Genomic DNA, 24029 nt, shown 5'->3' with positions numbered 1-24029 from the left:
TGCAAGTCTCACTCCCTCACATACCACTGAATTCACAGCAGCTGAGCCCCTAGAAGTCCCAGACAGGTGTTCATTGCAGTAAAAAGGAAATAAATGAGTAAGAAGTACTTAAGATTACCACACAGACTATCTGTAGATAATGTGTGAAAGATTCAGACACTGCTCATTTAAGAACCACATCACCTTCCAGTATATTTGTTTCAAGACCCAAAACACTAAACTGGCAGAGGAAGGTACAGTTAAACTGGGATCTGCTTTGCACTTCCCTCTGCAAAAGAGGTTACAGCTAACTTTGTTCACAATGCAAATATTTAGAGACACTCAAGTTCCAGATATAAAATGAACATTAAGGGCTCAACCGTCCTGTCAACTTCATGATTTCTCAATAGAAACAAAAATTTTAATACCTGCTCTAGAAAGTAAGAAGAAAATTTAAGTTTTCTGCTGAACATCATAACCACTTAATTATGAGTTGTTTCAGGGGATTTCTCATCCTCTTGAGAAATCGTGATGGACACAAAGGACTGATTTCTCAATAGAAACAAAAATTTTAATACCTGCTCTATAAAGTAAGAAGAAAATTTAAGTTTTCTGCTGAACATCATAACCACTTAATTATGAGTTGTTTCAGGGGATTTCTCATCCTCTTGAGAAATCGTGATGGACACAAAGGACACATTGATACTAACAAGATTTAACATGATTAGATGGTTGTGTTTTTATGGACTAGAAGATAGGCAGAAGAAAAAGTACTTTGGCCCTGTAGGAAAGGAGCCAATTCATTATGGACCCTGTCACCATGAATTTGAAAGATTTTTCAGGTGATAATAGGAAAAAATCTTCAGTTAGGAAACAGTTGATTCAAGTGTGTATCTGAACATTATTTCTAGGCTCCTGGTCTTAGTTAGAGGGAAGAAAGCAGACCTAAACAGTCTATAATACACAAGTAATTCTCATTGAAAGGATGATATTCTCCATGAAGAATATAACATGGTTTTTTTTAGCTCTCCTACTATTATGAATCATTTGACTATTATTACTAAGCTTCCAACTATGAGCTGAGATGATGGAACTCCCAGCCTCAAAATTTCACTTCCTTTGTGAACTAAAATGTATAACTGCAAAATCAGAAGCAGATTGTGTTAGCTGGCAAAGCATTTGCTCACTTTCCACTTTTTCCTTGCCCTTAAAAAAAGGGGAAGGCGTTAAGCTGGAGGCTATAAAGAGATCCTTTAGAATATGATCCTCTGAAAGCTAGTCTCATATCCACATATATATGGCATATGGTACAAGCTAGCAAGTTAAGAGTGGGATGCTATATATAATCAGCTACATTTCTGCCAGATAAAGAAATCATGCAATTTTTGGACTTCTCTGGTTATCCAGAATGTTCCAGGAATCCTTACTAGGCTAGTCAAAACAGGTAGCAAAAATGTGTGCCTGGGCTCAGAGGGTACTGCCCCATCACCAGGAATTTAGTGCTGCTTCTGCTCAAAGCCAGTTTGATATTGACACAGCTGTTTGAGAAGTCTTAGCCAGCCTTGAAGCTGGCTTGAGAAAAAGCTGAAAGGTGTTTTAGCAATAGCACCTCCCCACACACCATCTTCTCCGGAGAGATGCATTTAAACTGAAACTCTCACACCCTCGCTCCCAGCCTCAGCTGCATTACAGCTTTCCTATCGGCAGACAAAGATTCAATTCGTCATTCACATCTGATGAACAGTGTGAATTGCTGATTATCCAAATCCAATTAGAATAATGTCACAAAACTGGAAAGCCAAGAGATGACCCAAAATTAAAAGCTTGAGAGAGCAGTACCATGTGGTAGTTTTTAAAAAGCTCTGGATTTTTTGTTCTGAACCTCTTACCTGAAATACTTCCTAGCTCAATGGTTGGCTATCATAATGCATCTTCACTGAGGACATAAGAATGTTTTTAAATACCTTTATATTTTTACATTTTCTGGAATTTGTGATAAACAGGAGCCAAACTCTAAATATATGATATTTAAATGAGTTACAAAATCCTCCTATTTCCCATGAGTATCGGGGCAGGGGAATCACAGACTGCTTTTACTGTTTCTTCATATCAAGCCTACAATTTCTTATAATATTCTTTTGAAATCATACTGCTGTGATATTTTGCCAGGCTAGGCTAGCAAATTAATGTTCTTTTGAAATGCATGTTTGATATCACAAGTTCTAATGGGAAGCCCAGTAATAATAAAATATATCAAGTAATTCATGTTAGGAGAGCTAAGAAAATGGTATGTCATATTCTTCGTAGAAAAATAATATTCATAACAAAAGTAATATTCCAGTCCATAACAAAATGTTTAAATACAGTATTAGAAAAGTACATAGTTACAGGTCTTGATTTCTCCACTTGTTTTTCAAATAGGCAACAGTTCAGTTTTCTGTCTGACATTTCTGTCTGGATTCACAGTAGGTTCCTAATACTTTAGCCCCAAACCTTTGCACTATCAGCACCCAAGGCCTTAAACAGCAATAGGTAGAAAACCCAGTTTAATCCAATGCTCACAAGCTTCTGTGAGTAGCAGCTACACAGAAAAAAAACATTCAGCAATAGAAGTGTTTAATAGACATTACTAGGCAATATTGTTTAGGCTGCTTGTTGAAACACTCAATCCATTTTCACTTTTCTGGAGCGTTTTCACAGCACTTGGCACCTGCAATCCAGTACTCACTGTAAGCCCACCACACCAGATCTAAGGGAGAAAAAAAGAAAAAAAAAAAGAAAAATCGATATTCTGACCATCATGAAGCATCTACATCTCTCTTCTCCTGTCCCACAATGGAACACAAAACTTATCCTGCAGCTGCATTTGTCTTCTCTCTTGCTCTCTAGTCACAGTACCCTGTAAAAAATTCTAATCACATAGAAGCTAATTTTTAAGACCATAAAGTCTAAGATACTTCACATACTATGCTTTATGACTAAGTTTATAACCAAAGTCTAAGATCTAATACTAAAAGACTTGCTCCTAATAGGAAAACTTCTTCGAAGACTGATGTGCTAGCAGCAAGTACTTAGAATGACAATGAAAAGCAATAGTCACACTATGTTCCAGGGACTGAAAGCAGTGCTTAGTTTTAGTATGATATGGCAAAATTATGTCAACATAACATAGTGCAAAAAAAATTAAGTTTTGAGAAGCTTCAAGGGCACAGGTGCCAGTGACCTCTACTCTACAACTGAGTAACAGGAAAGAATGTATCTCCACGTTTAGGAATAAATTTGAGAGCTGTAATTAAGGAGCTTGTCATTTTTATTTTAACTGTTCAGGCTAACCCAAGCAGTGTCTGCAAAGCTGCTATCACTAAGTACTAGGGGCTGCATGAGATGCAGACTAATAGGCTGAAGCGTGGTATGCAAATGTTTCCTTGGATGCCTTAGGAACTGACTTAATGAGTCAGGCTTAGCAATGCTGACTGGGATGACTAACACATGTATCCCAACAGTTCTGAAGCTGTTTCTGTTCCCCGTATGTTGAAAAGTATCAGTAAGGCAACTTGCTTAGTCACCTCCAAATAAATAGCTATAAAAATCTAGACTCCTATTGTCAGTACATCTAGCCAACAGCAGAAACTGTGAAAGGAATTCTGTCTCATACAAGTGAAAAATCAGGTGTTTGAAATGCTAGATGTAAGGCTGCCTGGGCAAGTTACTACTTTTCCATTCCTCCTCCATGCCCAAAAGAAGAATCAACTGTATTAATTGGAGTAATTATACTTTAAAATTATCACGCTGTGCTTTCTATGGGCTGAATTACAAGTGGCTAGAGATCAGTGCCTAGGCAACTGAGTTGGTCCTACGAACTAGCATTCTAGCCTCCTCCAGATTCCCAAGTTTTCCCAGACCTATACCCTGTCCTTTTCCTATGCATTTTTTGCAAGGTTTGAGTCTTTAGAATTGCAGCAAGTCTTCACTGATTAGCATAGAGCCACAAAAAAGTTATGCAGACCAGCGAAATGACTGGCAAGAAAATCCCACTGAACTTCTAAAGATTTGAAAGGTAGAGTCTTGCATCTCAGAGGGAAGCATCTGCTGTTGTTCTGTCTCATGACACCTGCTCTGACAGTCTGCAGCATCTTGGGCTCCTATCCGCATCAGTTCAGGTCAATTATTGTAGCAGGCTCATCAGCTACTGGAATGTGCTATTAATTTACCCTATAAAAATTTAATGACTTTTATTTACATAGCTGAGACATCCAGGTGCAGACTTCTCCTATTGGAGTGCTATTATAAGCGCCACATGAAATCAAAAAGAAAACAATTAAACATCTTTCTAAATTGTTAGCCAAAAACAGTGCTCCCAGTTTCTTCCTTCAAAAAACAATTAAGTCTTCAGTAAACCAAATTCAGTACTAGAAACTGAACAAAATTTTACAGATACTGACCATGAAGCCTGGTAATAATGGTTGGGTAAACTTTGTTCTGAAGGTGTGTATCAGCTCCTTTGAGTTTGCGTTATAAAATGCAAGCTGACCTAAAAGAGGCAGAAAACAATTTGAAATACATGTTTAAATGTTATTGCTGTGTAACTTTTTGTAAAATTGATTCTCTTCCAAGGAAAGGTTTCCAAAACACACTAAATACAGTCCACATGACTGAAAAATTCTCAGTTAGTAGCTCTGTCACATAGGTGAACCCAGGTCATATGACATTACAAGCAGTATTACGCAAACAGCTCTGGGACTTATTTTCACAAAAAACTATATCAATCTGGAAGTAATGTACTACTTCAGCCTTGTACTGCTTCAACTTGACACAGATAGCTAACTAAGTTTTAGCTCAATCTCCTAAGATTGTAATTTACCTCCATCAAAGTCGCAGTATACTCCTATTCTGTCTGGAACAGGTATATCTAAAGTTTTGGTTTTATTGTTATGTTTTGCTGAAAGTGTGGTTTGCAGCCAGTTGTTGATATGGATGCACCAGCTTGAATTCGTCTTTCCCAGCTGGTCAAATTTCCCCATGTTTCTGTATGTTACTCCCATGCTGTAGGATTTGCAGTCCTTCTGGGCTTTCACCTCCCAGTAATGCTGTCCACTTTGAATAGCAGTGTCTCCTACCAAAAAAAAAACCCATTTAGTTTCTATAATTAAGTGTACCTTACAATGCTTGCTTCCTTATAGGCACCAGTGATGTCTTCTCTTTATTTTAAGGTGAAGGCTTAGAAATACAAAAATCTAAACTATAAGGAACAAAAAATTTCATGTACAAGAGAACAGAATATAAATATAAAATAGAACAGTGAGAGTTTTTACTTACACTCATTGAGACAAGATACATTTAACATCAATTCACATTTAATAGCAGTGAATGTTAGTGACTAAGAGCTTTGTAATAAAGAGCTTCAACAGACTTGAAGACACTTGCTGTAGCAAAACTGCCTCTGTGCAGCACAGCATCAAGTACTCAGCCTTGAACAATCACAAGTTTTCCCTCAAATTCTTACCCAATCTGCCTTTCCACAGCATTACACCTCTAACAGAAGTAAAAAGTTCACCTTACCCAACACTGTGTATGATTCACCAGCAAAATGATCTCTGCTGCCCCTCAGTGAGGATCTTGCGCTATTAGATGTCCTCTTTGGAGATGGTGCACCACTTCTAAGAAATGAACCATTCAAGATTTGGACACAATTACAGAAATGTACACTCAAACAAGTTTTCCCAAGTCAATTAGGGTGCTATAAACATACATAAGCTACTGAAATGACACATTAGTTCAGCCACTTAACACCTCTAACAGTATGCATGCACAAAAACTGAGAGAAGATATGACAGCCAGAAAAAATACAAGACATTGTAGCAAACAAAATCAGAGGCAGCTGAGAAAGGAAACAGGAGGAAAAAAAAGCAGATACGTGGCACATGGTTTGAATGAATGCCTGTATAAAACAGTGTTTTGCCTGTACTACACAGAACCTTAGAGAATTCATCTTTCTGGTTTTCCACGTAAGACTAATACATCTTGTAGATCAGCTACAACAATCAGGTAAGTATGAATACACTACTGGTAATGCCAAAATGCCTAATTTTCACTGGAATTTAAATATTGGTGAATGGGAAAATAACATCACTTGTGTTAAAGGTAGGTTTTTTGGCACATGTACAGCTTCTATAAGCAATGACTGAAATACCAGGAAAAAGTACAACGCAATTGTCATGGTTTCAGCTGGTATAGAGTTAATTGTCTTCCTAGTAGCTGGTATAGTGCTATGTTTTGGGTTCAGTATGAGAAGAATGTTGGTAACACACTGATGTTTTCAGTTGTTGCTAAGCAGTGTTTAGTCTGAAGTCAAGGATTTTTCAGCTTCTGATGCCCAGCCAGCAAGAAGGCTGGAGGGGCACAGGAAGTTGGGAGGGGACACAGCCAGGGCAGCTGACCCAGACTGGCCAAAGGGGTATTCCATACCATGTGATGTCATGTCCAGTATATGAACTGGGGGGAGTGAGGGTGGAGGCATCACCACTCAGGAACTAACTGGGCATCAGTTGGCAGGTGGTGAGCAATTGCATTGTGCATCACTTGTATATTCCAATCCTTTTATTATTACTATTGTAATTTCATTAGTGTTATCATTACCATTATTAGTTTCTTCTTTCCTGTTCTATTAAACTGTTCTTATCTCAACCCACGAGTTTTACTTTTTTTTTTTCCAATTCTCTCCCCCATTCCACTTGGTGGGGGCAGGGGGGTGAGTGAGCAGCTATGTGGTGCTTAGTTGCTGGCTGGGGTTAAACCACAACACCAACGAAGAATTAAAGGAATAAAATTGTGATAATTTTATTTCAAAATAGACACACATTAAAGATGATACAAAACCCAAGAGTGTCAACTCTAAACACAATTTATATTAAAAAAAAAGATTAAGTGAGACTTCCAGAGTTTAATGCACCACAACGCTTCTCAAAAAAAAAACCCAAACCAAACACCAAAAGTATATTGAAGGGTGGGGATTTTATCTGATTATATTAACTCTATCAAAGACTACACAAAAGAAAATTGTGTCACAATACATTGTGCTGAGAAGCACACAGCAAGTCCTCAAGAGTCACTACAAAATTTAAGAATCTAATCCCAATCAAGAAAGTCTTAGATTTTCTAATAGTACTTTTCAAAAGCATTCTCAGGAAGCAACAGCAAAATAAATGGAAGACACACTTCACTCTGGAGCATACTCTAATGAGCAATCAGTTGCATAAAAGAATAATTTTCACCTAATGAGGTTTTCAAACATTTTATTTTACCTCAGTTATGCCCTCAAAAATAATTCCTAGCAATTTAACCATTAAACAAGATGAAGGCTATTTGCAAATTACAGTGAATATTAAGCCTCTGTAGCCAGGGAATCACATCTGGTTATTATTTTAAAGGCAATCAGTAGGAAAGAATTTTAACTTCTCAGAAATAGCTATGCAGTTTACAGTTTAATTTCATAGACCAAAAATTTTAAAAGTACAAAATAAGTCTCTGAAATACAGATGTGAAGTAATTTTTAAATCCTCATCCTCTGTAGTCTATCACACATTAGCCTTAGAAGAGTTACCACACACAAAAGAAAGTTTTCTATCCAACTTTGCCTTCAGCTGGTAAAGCTAATTGCTACTTAAATGTCTACTAATAGAGTGAAGTTTAGCTTGTTTCCTTTCTGATTCAGTCAACACTGATTTCAAGCTTTCTGGAACTGTTCTCAAATACCATTTCATAAAGGGTTAGAAAATGTCCCTTTTGCCTAATACCTTCATTAAAATAAAGTCACATGGGAATCAAAAGCTGAGTTGTATTAAGCTGTCATACATAAGCATGCTAGAATCTCTGGTTCATCTTCATGACTAAATCTGTTTCATTCCAGTTACAGAAGTCTACAAGAAATCACTGATGAAAAGGTTGTCTACTTTAGGATCACCATTTAGCATATAAATTTGCCAGTACTGATCAGAAGACAGCTGAGCTTCTAAATTGCTTGCAAGAGTTACGTGAAGGGGGTAAGCATATGTTGTGCAGGTGCACCACATCAAATGCTTTTGAACTTTGTTAACATGGAGGAAGCTACAATTTACTTACCAAAGAAAAAAGCAACAAGTGATAGCATGAAAAAAAGAAAAGGTAAAGCCAAGAATTAAAGCATAATTTCAGGGGGAACCATCACTCTTTGCAGATTCCATCCTGCTTCAAGTGCATCAGAGATGATTCACTCACACTGCCAACAAAAGCTGCTGAAATTTTCTATTAGATTCAGTATAAGTGAGTTACGCAGAAAGCAATGTGGCCATTTAGAGAATCACCAGAAGAAAAATATGCAGGTGCTTTGCCAGTATTTTCTCAAAGTTAGGGAGACATTAAAAGGTTCTCAATACTACTCATTTTGTTCAAGTCTTCTGTAAATGGCCACCGCATATGCTTTGTCCACTCAAAATCTTAACAGCCTTTACCAGTTCAGACAATTACATTAAATATTTGGCATAAAAGTTTGAAAAAACAGGTTTTGTTTGGTTTTCTTTTCTTCTCAGTGCTTAATTCTCCCTTCCAATAGGAAAAGGCAGGAAATTTTATAGCAGATAGTCAGTTTGGTTCCCATTTTCCCATACAACACAGTCTTCATTAGCTAGTATAGTAACTGATGCATTTCTTCCACTGTTCAGTGACCAGATATTCTCATGTTATGGTTAGGATTGTAGCCTACAGCACTGCAGTTAGTCTCAGTTTTCTTACCCACTTCAGCAAATAAAAAATATTCCAAGCAATATGTGTTCTCTTTTGGAGAAGAAAGGTCAAGGAGGGATATCAGAAGTTATCCAGAGGCTTTTTTTCTACTCCAATAAATGTTATAGATCATTAAGCATTTTATTGTCATCACGTCTTTCCAACCTTTGAAAGCTTCACATTGGATGTTTAAAACAATTATACTGCAACTCTTTCCACCAACTATGGAGCTAGCTTCAAATTTTCTCTCTAATGCAGACAATATTGCTCAGATACTCTTGACAGGGAACAAAAGCCTCCTGCAAGAATCAAAGCTCGTCCGAATCTCTTGCTAGAAAAGGTCAGCCTGAGATGCAAAGTTGAACATGTGACCATGTCCTTCTACCAAAGCAAAGGCCAGAACTAGGGAAGTTCTTTACTGACAACCACAAAGAGAGTCCAAGGTATAAGACACCCAGAGTTTGTTGAACAAGTAATGATATCTCCAAGGCAGATTTAAAACTTAGTTTAGCAGAAATTGATACAATTTGTGTAGTAGAATTACTGACACTGCACAGCTTCAAGAGCTTTTTTTGCCTATGTAAGCTTTTTTTTTTTACTGCTGATCTCAAGCCAAAGATAAACCCACCTAATGGATGAATACAGAGGAGTGGAACGTAGAAGAAATTAGGAACCTGGGCATTTGTTTTGGTCTCACAACTTCTAAACCAGTGAAAAAGAGCAAGAGAGCAAGAACGGGAGAAGTAATTTCTCAAACTGGAGTACTACTAGAAAAATCATGAGAAAAATTTACACTAAAAACCACAACTGCACAAGGAATAGGAGAGTATTTTAGCTGCCTTTACATATCAAAAAAGAGGCTCTCATTTGAACAATTAGTTCCACAAGTAGAATTGCCATGAAGCTTTTTACACATGCCATCAGGCTAAATTTTATCCTCTTTGTAAGTGTAAAAACACTTACTTCTTTTCCTCTGATGTCTAGTAACAGCTATAGCACAAGTTTGGAGGCAAAAAGGTTTTCAGATTCAACAATAAGAACTAAACAATTGAAGTTCTCCGAAAGGAGCTCTTTTCTGCATTTGTAAAAAATTTAGTGTGCCATCATGTGCCAGAAGATTAAGTAAGCATCAATATATCTATATCAATAAGTAACAGGGATCTTTGTATTAACACTAGAATATATAATGCTCTTCCAATTATTGCAAATCAGGTCTCCCCCACACTAGGATGCATCCTTCCAGGTATATTGCTTTCTGGTCACTGGAAAATATATACATAATCTCTATGAATCCAAATTAAACTTCAAAATAATTTTTAAAAGCATATGTGTACTGTTACTGATAAAGGCTATTAGATTTCTCACTATGTCAAGCAAAGGAAAGTAGCATAGACTCCCAACAAAACCAGGAGCTAGAACCTTAGGAATAAGAGGTATATTATCACCTTCTATTGCTCTTCAGGAGAGGATTCTGGCCACTGTCAACAGAAATAAGTAGTCATTAAAGCACTCCTCTATTACTACAGTAAATTATCCCCATTTTTTAGGTGCCACTAAAACTTATTCTACCATGCTTCTGGCAGTATATGCCTATAAGGAAGGGATTTGTTCATAAATTATCTCAAGCGGTGCTCTTTATACTGAAAAGCACATGTTCAAAGTCAATTAATTGCCTTTGAGGAAGAAGTAGCCAGCTCTGTGGACAAGGCAAGAGCAATGTACACTGTTCACACCTTGACTTTAGCAAGGCTTTTGACCCATTCCCACCTCAAAAGACTGGGTAGTGGGTCATAACAAGCATGTACAGAACCAGTTGAATACCAGGCTCACAGCTACGGATAGTATTTTCCAGATGAGAGAATCCCACACAACAAGACAGGCTGGGGGACAACTGAGGGAAGAGCAATTCTGCAGAAATGCAGTTGGGAGTCTTGGTGGACAACCAGAGCCGACAACAGGTGGACAACAGTAGGCAACACACTGTACTGTGCCCTTGTGGCAGAGGTGGCCAACGACATCCTTGGCTGTAGCAGCAACACAGCAACCAGGAGGCCAAGGCAAGTGACTCTTCCTCTCAGTCTGGCACCTGTCAGACTGAGCCTGAAGACTTGTGTCCAGATCTGGCATCCTCAGGACTATACAGTGACATACTAGAGCAAGTCCAGTGGAGGGCCAACAACACAATTAAGGGACTGGAACACAGGAAGACAATTGGGTTTGCTCAGCCTCAGGAAGGCAAGAGGTAATTACTGTCTTGAATGACATAACAGGAAGGTACAGAGAAGACTGAGTCAAGACTGAGCCAGGCTTTTCTCAGAGGGGTGCACACTGATAGCTGGGAGGCACCTGGTACTCATTGCACCACAGGAAATTCCAGTCAGATATCAGGATACTCCTCCCCTCCCATGAAAGTGGCCTGGAATAGAGGCCTAAGCAAGTTAACACACTCCTCATCCTTGGATATATTCAAGGCTCAGCCAGAGTAGACTGATCTAGTGATGTTCTTCAAACCATATTCAGTGATTCTGAATAGCACACATCTAAGTGTCCAACACTCAATAATCTACCAAGAATTCTGTTGAAGTTACTTAAGTACTTTTCCTAGATGAAAATAGTTGGTAAACATGTTTAGTGCTGCCACTTTTACAAGAGTTATGTTCCACTATCTGTTATCTTTTGCTATCAGGTTTGTTTCCTTGGTAACTCTACCTCACCGATGTGGGTTATGAGATAAATTCAACCACCACCTATATTACCAGTTTTATTTAACCTTATGCTTTTTCAAAAGGACAAAGCAGCCAGCTCTTTCCTTATTTTTTATAGTAGAAAAGCTTTCTATTCACCAGTACTGACCTGCAACACCACAAAATATAGAATTACATCAGTTGCTTACTGACATTTACCTTATCTACTGTATTGGGTTTGTGTGGCAAGGTTTTGGTAGCAGGGGCACTGCAGGGGTAGCTTCTGTAAGAAGATGCCAGAAGCTGCCCCCACGTCAGACAGAGCCAGTGCCAGCTGGCTCCAAAATGGACCCGCCACTGGCCAAAGCTGAATCAGTGACAGTGGTAGTGCCACTGTGATAACATATTTAAGAAAGAGTAAAAACTGCTGTGCAAGAGCAGCTGGGAGACAGGAGTATAGCCAAACTGCACCCTGTGGAAGACCTCACATCAGGGCAGGTGGATGTGCCCTGAAGGAAGCTGTAGCCCATGGATAGGCCACATTGGAGCAGGTTTGCTGGCAGGACCTGTCGCCCTATGTGGGACCCACACTGTAGCAGTCCATTCCTGAAGGATGCACCCTGTGAAAAGGACCCACACTGGAGCAGTTTCTGAAGGACTGCAGCCTGTGGGAAGGGCCCACGTTGGAGCAGTTTGTGAAGGACTGTCTCCCTTGGGTGGGACTCCATGCTGGAACAGGGGAAGAGTGTGAGGAAGAAGGAGCAGCAGAGACAACACATGATGAACTCACCATGACCCCCATTACCTGTCCCCCTGTGCTGCTTGCAGGGAGGAGGCAGAGAATTCAGGAGTGAAGTGGAGCCTGGGAAGAAGGGAGGGGCAAGGGCAAGGTATTTCAAGATTTGTTCTATTTCTTATTATCCTACTCTGACTTTTGATTGGTAGTAAGTTAATTTAAATTTCCCCAAGTCAAGTCTGTTTTGCCTGTGACAGTAATTGCAGAATGATCTCCCTGTCCTTGTCTCAGACCCACGAAACCTTTTGTCATATTTTCTCTCACACTGTCCAGTTGAAGAGGGAAAGAGCAGCTTGGTGGGCACCTGGTGGCTATTCAAGGTCAACCCACCACATCTACAAGTTATTCCAGTGCCTTGAATGATACCCTAACAAATGTATTTTAAAACGAATTAAATCCTATTTAATGATTAAGACACATTTCTAATAGCATCCATAAATAGCCTACACATCTGTGTGACAGAGGAAAGGAAATAAAAAAAATTAAAATTTCTTCGAGAGATTTCTGAATGAAAATTCCTTTGGTGTCCCACTGTCCTCAAGTGCTTTAATTCCCCCCACCCTCTTCCCTTAATTGCCAGACAAGACATCCCAGACAACGTAAATATATGCAAAACAGTTCTTACCTGCTTTTATTTTCCTTCCCTTTTATTTTTTCTTGGCCTTTGCCTCCAGTAGGATCCCATTCAACATAGGTATCTTCAACTTTCAAGTTCAGATGAGACGAAGTACTGTCCAAACTGAACACAAATGCTGGTCAAGACAAAATGCAAAACAGTGAAATGGTATAATGCTCTCTCCCAACAGTGGCTATTCATAGAAAATGATAGAAGCTGTGGTAGAATTGTAGCAGAGCACTATTTGACTTAATAGAGGCATCAACTTTTCAGTCTGATGCTTGTAACCAAGGTAAGGAACCCTTTAAATAAAGCCCAACTACCTACCTTCAGTGCATAGGCTACACCAAAGTAAGTTTCTTCATCTTTATAATGCTGCAGTATCAGCAATTAAATTCAGCTAGTGCCTTCTGCTAGTTACAGCCTACTCCCTAGATTCTTACAATCACACATGATTTAAAAACATATGCTTATTTTCAACACTCTGCAGCACTGATTCTCCAACAAGGTGTTTATGATTAAGAAGGATTGCAAACTTGGAGAATACTAAATTGACAGGGTAGGACATACAGGCAGAGTTGAACTGTGAAGTCAACTGCAGATACAAGAACAATAGAGGGTGCATGCAACTAGAAGAGACTTGGTATTTGTTGCAGCCAAGTCCTTCATCCAAGAAAACAAAACTAATAAACATCTTTAGGGAACTTAGTATGTTATATTTACAGACTATTCTGTAAGTGTCCTAATACCATCAGATATTATAGTCTTACTCTGAAAGAAAGTATACTTGAGATTTTTAAGAGTTTAGACCTCAACAGTACACAAGTTTAAAAAACACTAAGGTAAGCACATGGACAAGGGTACTGAGTTTCTATGGGCTGATTATTAAAGAAAGTAAACTAAACGTTCACACAGAAATAACGAAAATAATATGGGAAGCATGATAACTGCCCAAACAATCAAAATCAGAATTACTTTTCTGGTACTGGAGTAAGGAATGTAAGTGGCTATTAAATGGATACTATATATCTGACAATGACTGTTCCTTAAGAGTATTAAAACTGTTTTAGAAAAGTTACCAAAATGCCCATCAGCTCATTCAAATTGCATATAGCTTTGTTTTCATAAAGTAACATTCACAAGTAACACAATTTATATTTTAATTATCCAGTTCATATCAGTCATTTTGCCCTTTACACTACAGACTTGGCTATAGTTAAAGCCTCAGGATCATTATCTCCACCATAGTAGTTAAAATGTGTGTTCTGTCACAAAACACCACTTCCAAGAAATTTTTCTTCTAGTTTAATTACAAAATGATGTTAGGAAGCCACCATCCTCAGACCAATTGATTACTAACACAATGACTTAAGAACTTCAGCAATTTGGAGCTGCTTTTTTTTTTTTTTTTTTTTAATATTGACAGTGATTAGACTTTACAGGTACAAAGTCAAAAAAATCCTTTTCAGCACCTTTTATTTACAGAAAGCTATTACCTGCCACATGCCAACTACCAATCACCAGCCAACTACACCAACAGTTTAGATGCCGTAAGAGTCCTACTGATGCTCAGCCACAAGGTTCACCTTCTCTTGCTATATGTTGGCATGATGTAGCGGCACATAATATTGTCAATCCACAGATCAAAACAACCAATGTCAAACCCTGTTGGAAAAGTTACATCACTACCTCATTTTTAGTGTCTGAATGCTAGAAGGCCAGATTTGTGCCAATAAGGTTCTTAATCCTTTACAGAAATGGTTGTTTTCCTTTTCACTTAGGACACATTTCAGCAGTGCTCATGCAGAAGCAGACTTAACATACAAGTTCATATATGAAGGCAGAACAGTAAGCACAGGGTTTTCACTACATCTAAGGTTAGAGTCTTTCAAATTTTACCTTTGGTTTCCAGAGTCACAGGATCAGAGTATTCCCCTGCCACAGCTTTGTTGCAAGCTTGTACTCTAATGTTGATGTATTTTGTATCAAATTTCAGACCTAAAAAGTGAATGTTTAGAAACTTGAATTGATATTAATTACTGACAGTTTTTACAAGACTAAGATCTATTCTATGTAGCTGTCTTCTGTTTATCTCAATCTGCAGAAAGCAAGCTTAAATAATAGTGTGAACTTCATTTAACACGATTTTTTATAAAACTTCGAAGTCAAAATAAAAGGCAGAGCCATTACTGTACGAAGCACCCAAGACTAATGTGAAACAATAGAAGCTTCATTACATACAGGAAAATGAGTATTTTGCAAAACTTCCAAGCATAAAGAGTTATACCAATATTCTTGGTTTTGAAGTATAAAAAAAACCCTTTACCTGATAATGTATATTCAGTAGCTTTAATATAGTCTATCAGTTCCCAACGCTGTTCATCTTTTACTCGAGGAAGCCCATCAAAGTTGGTTTTCCTATACTCCAGTACAAAATGATCAATTCTGCTGTCTTCTTCAGGCATTTTCCACGATACTGTTATGCAGTTATCAGCAACCAGACATGCTGCTAGATCTATCTCTGGAGGTTTAGGGACTGCACAAAGACAAATATACAGATCAGTTTAAAAAGAATGGACTGAATATTAATTTATTCTCCTTGGATGTATAGAGTTCAGAAGTTGCCCTTGGCCCAGTAACACTCATTCCTTTTAGAGGATCTATTCCATTAGCAAAGCACGATAGAAGACTAGGCATATCATTTTCACTTAGCATGCATTTTACAAAACGAGAAATACAAATTAGCTCTAGACTGAACATTTGCATCACATTTTCCAGATGTTTGTTTTGTCAGTAAGTTGGGGTGATCGCCTTCTGGAAGCAGTACGAAAGACATGCTACAATAGAGTGGACTTGGAATTATGAACCTACATTTAGAATAACACTACACAGGAAGAACATTAAGAAGCAAAGTTTTATGTGAGTCTTTGGAAGGTAAGTACAGCTGCAACCCTCCAACAGTATCATTTAAGTTTACTTTCCTGACTACAGACAACTATCAGTGTAAGTTTCCACTAGCCAGTCAGCAGTTACCCAGTTTTCTTTCCTCTTCATCCTTTGTCTTGAAAGAAGGGGAAAGAATTCCTAAGATTCACTAAAGAAAAGACCAATCTTATGTTTATAGACAATAGAAATCTACCTTCATGAAATCAAAGAGCACTCAGGTAATTGGAAAATGTTTTTCAAAAGAAGGTGTTTAAAACATCTTCACTTTCTCCAGCAAAAATCTTCCTTGAATGTACTTTGGACACTATGAAGAGTATGTATTTTGTGCAGTTTTTGGAGGAAGGATCAGCTTGAAATCTATATAAAGTGGCCTGCAAGTCAATGTATCAAGCAGGAACATCAAAAAGTACAACACTGATGCATCTGTGGAACTGACAGACCTGCAGATTTTGTTTGTTAAAAATCATCCCTCTTCATAACACTCAAACCCTTAACTGTGTTGATCTGTATAGGTATGCCCCAGTGACCAAGTCCTAATTACATACAGGTTGCCTTTATGCAGTTGAAAACTATTTCTTGAACAGATTGTTAGCCATGAATCCCCTCCACAATGACTGATGACAATCAACATCACATTAATTATGGTTGAGTCATTTAGAGATGTGTAATTTTACCATCTAGATCCAAACATATCCCAGCTATAGCAGGTCCACTAGAAGCAGAAGGCCTGGTTTGCTTTATGCACACTACTTCACATCCTCCCACACCCTCCCTTCATGACCCGTTCAAATATTTTAACCTAGCACTACTGAAACGCACACTTTTACCCCTCACATCCCTGCAGTTTAAGCCAAGCAGGAATTACACTGCAACTGGTGGCAGAGGTTTAAAATGCTGAGGAACAAATAAGCACCACAGAAGAGACTGAAAGCAAAAGTATTCAAGTCTGTACTGGTTTTGGCTGGGACAGAGTTACATTTCTTCATAGAGGCTTGTATGGTGCTACGCTTCAGATTTGTGATGAAAACAGTTTTGGTAACACAGGGGTTTTAGCTATTGCTGAGCAGCATCAAGGCCTTTTCTGTTTTTCATGCTGCCCCATCAGCAAGTAGACTGGGGGTTCACAAGAAGTTGGGAGGGGACACAGCCAGGACAGCTGACCCCAACTAATCATAGGGATATCCCACACTGTATGACATCATGCTCAGCAATAAAAGCTGGGGGAAGGAGGAAGGGAGGGACCTTCAGAGTCATGGCATTTTGTCTTCCCAAATAACCGTTACACATGATGGAGCCTTGCTTTCCTGGAGATAGCTGAACATTTGCCTGTCAATGGGAAGTAGCAAATGAATTCACTTACGCACACAGCTTTTGCTTCACCTATTAAACTGTCTTTATCTCAACCCACAAGTTTTCTCACATTTACTGTTCTGGTTCTCTTCCTCATCCCACGGTGGCAGGGGAGAGTGAGCAAGCAGCTGTGTGGTGCTTAGCTACCCACTGGGATTAAACCACAACAAATTCTCAAGTGTTAATCACATGCAGTTGCCATCAAATTTCAAAGTCATCCAACAATTCTTTGAGAATAATATCAGTAAGATCTCTTCTTAGGCAAAAGAAAAATTAAGATGAGGACGAGTATTTCAGAACATATACCTCTAAGTTTAGCTACCTACTCCCATTATTTTTGTCATGGTATAACATACAAGATAAAGAATCTCCCACATGTTTGGAGTGACCATAATTCTGGCAAGCAGTGTTCAAATGCGTGCACTACCACAACACCAAACCTGTTTTCAGTTACCACACTAGGACATCAGTATGAAGGTCTATCAATGCTCAGTGCAATTTTGCCTGCAACAGTTTGAGCTATCAGTATTTGGTGTCAGAGTAATTTGATAGCTTGGCACTACAGTAGAAGAAAGCAAGATTGATACCCAGACACTTAATTTTTCTGTCTACAAATCAAAGGCACAAACAATTTAAACTCCTGCATATTTGATACGGAAAGTGCATGTACAAGAAAGGTCATACTAAATAATATCTTCATCTAGATATAAGACTTTGTTCATGCTTGCCATTATATCTTTGCACTTCCATTCTTGATAAAGAGGTACACTGTGATCAGCTTACCTACGTTGTTCCTTTATCTATGACATAGAGCAATGATTGCCACCCAGAGTCTAAGACTAAAAGGTGAATTTCTGCCTAGACACTCCTAGTTGACCACTAGGAATAATGTTGGTAGTTTACTACACCTGCTACCACATACAGTATCTGCATCATACAAGATAAATGGGCAGAAATGTAAACTGATGCTGCCAAGTCCTTAACATATTTGGATTAGTGACCTAGAGATGAAACAATTTATGTCCCTGCTAGCATTACTCTTGTCAATATATTCTTGGTATTAGTCAAGGGCAAAGAAGTTTAAATAGGAAAGCAATGTCAATAAAAAGACATTAAAGACATATACTGCACCGAAGTTTACTTTCAAACAGTAACAAATAGATGCATCAATACACATTTTGTATTACGGTAATATCACTGCCCTAGTAGATTATCCCTCTCACATTTCAGACCATATCACCACTCTTGTAAGCAACATATTACCTTACAGTTCCATGCATAACTACTGCAGATGACTAGGACTTTGGAGTGTTACTAAGCATCAAGCTAGCAGGTACAGTCTTGAGAAAATAACTTCAGGAAGTACAAAGGAACTGACAACTCAAGAAAAACCACAGTCTGGAAGACTCATTCTTGCTTCTGAGATCAATGTTATTTTCTGAAATGCTATATTATGTAGAAATTAACACAATATAAATAGAAAACTCTTTTATGCTCAAGGTATTCAGCATGACATCCAATGAATAAGAATGAATTTAGGTACTCTGAAAAATTTGCTCATTAGGGTGCAAGAGGTATGCTTTTGTTTTATTTGTTTTAAATATAGTAAATTGTTCATGTAGTAACAAATTAAACTCACTGTATACAGTTTTTACCTGGCAAAAACTTTACAGCCTGGAGCATCCGCCTTTCCAGAGCGAAGTCCACCATCAAATGAGTCATACTATCACTGACCTTTGGTTTCAGAGAGATGCGGAACGCTGAAGCCATTGTGACTCTAAAGTCAGGAAAGCAGCATTAGCAAAATGTATTTTGCATTGTTTAAGTCCTATAGTTATTTTCAAAAACAGCAATCAGATAATCTGTATTGTTAATCTCAAACTGTTAGCCAAAATACTGATCAAAGACCAGAACATTCTTCTAACAGATAACTGTTTACCATTTAGCACAGACTCCAAAATAGAAACTTTTGCTAATGTGACTGTCTCAAAGAGAACATGGTGCCAGCTTCCAGTTATTCCATATTACTAGAAAAAGAAATACTAGGAGTGACTAGAGAAGAGCTTAAAACTTCTTTTACTAGTGAAAAAGACCTTGGATAAGAGACAAAACAAAACTCATATCACTTTACACAAAATCAGGAAGTATGAAAAACCTAAAGCACTGCAGAATCAGGATCACGCTTTATATACTTCAAAATTTGAAGCTTAAACCTTTAGTTTAAAAAGGTCCAAAGACTTTCCTGCTTGCAAGACCCACTCATTACCTCCAAAGTGCATTTTCACGTTAGATATTGCTCAGGAGGCATTTATAAATAGCAGTGAACAAGCTGAATATTCTGATTTCATATCTACCTCTGAACTTATCAGGGGATGAAGAAATGGTTAAGTTGCAGACACCATATTGCTTTGGAACATGCAAGTATCAGATCGTTCTTACAAGATATACTGAAGCACAGGTCCCATTTCCACTTCTGAAATCTTAGCTCAGTCCTTATTCTGAATAATCCTAAGACACTCCTGGACTCCATCAACTACACCACCAAAAAAAGGAGGACAAGTCTCTTGTACAGTTCTGTAACTTTGAAAACATCAGGCCACACAGCAGAATTTGAATAACATTGATTCAGACAGCACACAGGTCCTAACTCCTGCTTTAAAAAAAGAGATTCTTAACTAGAAAGTAATATACACACCACAAAAAGTTAACTGCTAACACTTGTATCCAATTTACACCCACAGATCTGTGGCAACTTTAGAACACCTAATAGCTCACAGGAAGCGATACATTAAGTACTTCACTAGTATTGTGTACTAACTACAGGTACATTAAAGAATGGTGAAAAACAAAAAAATCAGGTAGTGAAGAAGGGGCAGAAAATATGAAGTTGAGTATTAAAGATAGAAGCATTACAATTTTGGGATATAAGACAATTATTACACTGAACTGAACATCATAAGAGACAGGTCAATTGATTTCCCAAGACAGAGTTGATGTTCTGAATTCAGTATGGGCTGCCTAGCAGATTCCACTGTTTGGCCAGATGGGTAGAGTAAATCTTAAGGAAGGATAATCCTCTGACTAGCATTAGGAGAACACTGAGTAGTCAGCTTCAGACAGCTTTTTAACTTCTGTTTAGACACCGATCTTAGACAGAGAACCAGCCACAATTGGTTCAAAAGGATTAAATCACACAGCACTTCAAGAAACTGGAAGAGGATGCTTATTACAGATAAGAAGTATTAAGATTCCTACCACTGCCACTATCCCTCTGATTTGTTAAGGACACTAAATCTTTACCCTTGAAAAGTAAAGATTAATTTCTCTAGCAACTACTCATTTTACAGAAAGCTTCAGAGAATTTAGACAATCAGACCCTTCCTTGAAAACCTGTAAATTGAAAGCCAATGTATTTGGTCCTTGAGAGCAACATACGCTAGAAACATCGTGTGAGCTGTCTTTCAAAATATTATGCACATCATAGTAAGTTTTCCAAACCAGAAGGTCAGACTCTCAGAACATAGTTATTCTTCCAAGTGAAGAAAAACTGCTTTACCATTTATTTTGAAATAGTAAAATTTTGCTTTCTAAACAATAGTTTGAAGACATAGTTCAAAGAAATAGCAATTTCACTAACATTAGCCAGTGATGTCACCAGAAGTATTTCAACAGCTACAAGACCTTTTACATTCAAAAGGAAAATGAGCTAGCAAAAGTCTGTAAGTACTTAAAAACCCCCAAACAACAAGATTCTCCCATAATTTAAAGGGGCAGAGTCAGCTTGAAACATTATTAAATTTCACCCATCGGGTATAATAAATCAGAAGTTTACTATTAATAATAATTAATGATGTATTGTCTATTTTAGTTCTCTCTCAAAAGTTGTGATGTCACAACACTTAGGAAAGAGTCAATGAATTTAATTTAAGCTGACTATGACCCTTTCAAAATAAATGGATTTTCAAGGATAAGGTTAATTCAAAGACACAAAAGCAATAGACTTTGTACTGTACCTATCTTTGATCTGTCTGGCAGCCTTGATGCACGTCAGGAAGAAGAAAGAAAAAGTAGTTAGTATTTCCATGCAAGTATCAATTGCAGTAACATGCAAGAAGGCTGAGAACAATTTCAGCTGTATTACTCAGATTTAAAGATCAAAATGAGTTTCACATTTCCATCAAAATAAGTTTTCCCATAAAGCATGTTAATAGTATTGGTTAGAACTGCAACAAGTATCACCTGGGAAAAAAATTCTCAAGAATCACACCAAACCAATTCCAAATTACTCAACATCCTGGGTGTGACTTTGTCTCTTCAGAATTCTCTTAATCAGTTAAGTTACTCTCCATCACATTTTAAAAGAGCTACATGACCAAGTAAGTAAAATTCAACTACCATGGTATTTTCTGTGAAACTAAAGTGCTTAGTAGTGGCATGTAACCATACCTGACTTGTCTGGCTATATCACAGGAAGTACACTCTGACAAACAAGAAAAAATAGGACTTGCTTTAATTTTTCCTCTGAAAGTTATTGTACTATTCTGATAATACTTCCTAAAAGGTGCTCTCCATATGTCACTATTCAAAACCACAGAACATAGTTTTTCCCAGCATTTAAATGATACTGCTGAAGCAGATGCAGAAGTGGTGATGGCATATTTCAAAGATAACCATTAACTGGCATTTGGAAAGACAAAATCCCTGTCCTTCACTAAGGGGAACTGCAAACCTAAGACAAAATGTGACGGCTTAGTTAGGTCTGTTGAATCCATGCTCAGAGTTAACATTGCTACTTGATCTAGTTACCATTCAGCTGAAATACTCTCCCTTCCAAACAGGAGACAAGAAACATCAGGCAGCTTCCCAGTTTAAAGTCAAACAGAAGTGGAGGAATTCCAAATTTTTCATTAACTATAAAGCAAGCTCAATGAAAAAAAAAAAAACGCAAATAAAAAAAAAATCACTGTCCCTGCCATAAAACCAATTTTGTATTCCCAAAGCGGGAAGCGGAATAAACCCCAAGTGTTTACAAATAATTTAGCTTAAGAGGTAGCTTTGTTTTACCCCAAACCAAAGTTATTGTAGGAACTACTGACGGATTTTTCCTACATGACAGCTGTAGACAAAGCAGCTAACACCTACTTAAAAACAAAAGCCTTCTTCATAACCTCTACACCTAGTGGAATATGTGGTAGCCAGGACTCAATGAACAGTCTTTTGCAAGACAGTCCTGGCTTAACTCCTTTGAATTTAGTTTTTTTCCAGGCTACTGACAAAGAAGGGTAACAGCCAATCTCAGATTAGCTGCCCAGCAGTGTCAAATCACATCCTATCTAACCACTGAACCCTAACACACTAACCCTCCTGTGTGCTAGCATTCATGTTCTTCTGACTTCCAGGTAAGCCAATTCAACAAATAAAGCCACTAAAAATCTAATATAGAAAAAAAATTTTACAAAAATAATCTTAGTTTAGTCTTACGCTAGTTTCTCCAGAACTGATTTACCAGAGGATCTGAAGAAAATTTGTGTCAATAGAAGAGAGTCAGGGCCAGAGCTGCCCTTTCAGGAACACTTGGTATTCCCATTAGCAGAGCAATAGATTCAGCTAGCTAATAGCCAAGGCAATTACCTTAAAATGCCATATCTGAAGGCACATTTACAAGTGCGAGCCAGTATAATACAAGTTTCAAACTCTAGATATTAGAGTTCACTGAGTTGGATTTCAGTATCTTAAGCCTCAGACTCCAAATTTAGATAGATTTCCCCCCCCAAACACTCAAATAATTTTCCTTAATGTGTTTGATTGAAAAAAAGCATTAGAGATATCTGAAGAGAAACTTACATTAAATTTAAAGCTACATTCTGCATAGTGCTCAAGAGCTAACTTAATTTTTACACATCAGTGTGACAAGACAGAAAGGACAACTCAAACTGAAGTGCTAAAAAAAATATTCAGTTTAGAAACTGTCACTCTTCAAGGCAAATAAATCAAAGCTGACACTCAGGAAGTACAACAGCAAACGTTGCCAAAAGGTATAACTAACACAGTAACACAATTTTTCTGCCTGCTCTTTTAGAATAATTTGTGTCCTTGTTCCTGTTAAAATGCAGAAAGGCAAAAGTAATTGGGTCTTGGATTTGGCGTGGCTGACCCCACTACTAACACTAGGATTATTATAGCAAGCCTAATGTACCCAGTCAGTGTATATGTAGAACTGTTTTATTAATTTGTAAGTATGTTCTTCCAGTTAGATACATGTTGCCTTATTTACAAGTCTGCTGTGTTAAAGTACACATTATTTGTACTGGAATCACAATGCCATGCCCAAATCAGGCTCTTGCCTACACAGTATACAAATGCATTATGTTTTGGGGAATAGAGGAAGAGCTGCCCTGAATTCAGTTTCATCACATCTTTCAGGCCAGCTATAGAGTTCACAGTTGCAAATTAAAGATCCACAGCTTGCATGAACTTCTGCAAAACAAACATCTTGTCATCCACAGATGGCTGCAGCTAGAATACAGAGACTCTCTGCAAGTGTCATTTAACAGCGCTGGGCAACCAATGGGTCACTTGCCATGGCTTTAAGTGCTGGCCATCACACATTTTGTAAGTCTTGGTTTGGTTTTATAGATTTATTTCACCCTCACTTTCTGGGTTTGCTTACCTAGCATCAGTGCAAGTTTGCTTAACACTGACAGTCGTCCAAGAGAAGGCATTCCTTTCCCTCCCCCCTCACTCTAAATGAGAAAAAACTTATTTTATTAGAGATTGCATAAAAGTCCAAGACTATAGTGCTTGACTTGGCCTCCTCAATAGAGCATTAACTGTATTTTTATATGCCTCTCTATCCTTACTCTCAATATTCCTGCTAAGTTTGCAGCGTCCAGTACAGTAA

General features: G+C 37.9%; 1 protein-coding gene across 8 annotated transcripts in view; it reads right to left on the bottom strand.

Annotated features, from left to right (window-relative positions):
- Positions 1-2578: 2578 nt before the first annotated feature.
- The window catches only part of FSD1L (fibronectin type III and SPRY domain containing 1 like), a 32388-nt gene continuing 10937 nt past the window's right edge, over positions 2579-24029 (bottom strand). For 2 of the 8 annotated variants that reach the window (XM_052777550.1, XM_052777555.1), the window contains 11 exons: positions 21142-21164; positions 18784-18905; positions 15159-15368; positions 14732-14830; positions 12842-12968; positions 12226-12282; positions 10182-10214; positions 5539-5636; positions 4841-5092; positions 4422-4510; positions 2579-2728 (listed from right to left, as the gene is read on the bottom strand). In XM_052777550.1, the coding sequence (XP_052633510.1) occupies positions 2609-2728; positions 4422-4510; positions 4841-5092; positions 5539-5636; positions 10182-10214; positions 12226-12282; positions 12842-12968; positions 14732-14830; positions 15159-15368; positions 18784-18905; positions 21142-21164 (1230 nt within the window). In that variant the 3' untranslated portion in view covers positions 2579-2608. The remainder of the gene's footprint in view (positions 2729-4421; positions 4511-4840; positions 5093-5538; positions 5637-10181; positions 10215-12225; positions 12283-12841; positions 12969-14731; positions 14831-15158; positions 15369-18783; positions 18906-21141; positions 21165-24029) is intronic. The other 6 variants (XM_052777551.1, XM_052777552.1, XM_052777553.1 and 3 more) reach the window with 6 other exon arrangements.

The sequence above is a fragment of the Harpia harpyja genome, chromosome Z, assembly GCF_026419915.1.
Source record: "Harpia harpyja isolate bHarHar1 chromosome Z, bHarHar1 primary haplotype, whole genome shotgun sequence".
Lineage (NCBI taxonomy): Eukaryota > Metazoa > Chordata > Aves > Accipitriformes > Accipitridae > Harpia > Harpia harpyja.
Note: the sequence above shows the minus strand (reverse complement) of the source record. Positions and strands in the feature narration are given on the sequence as shown.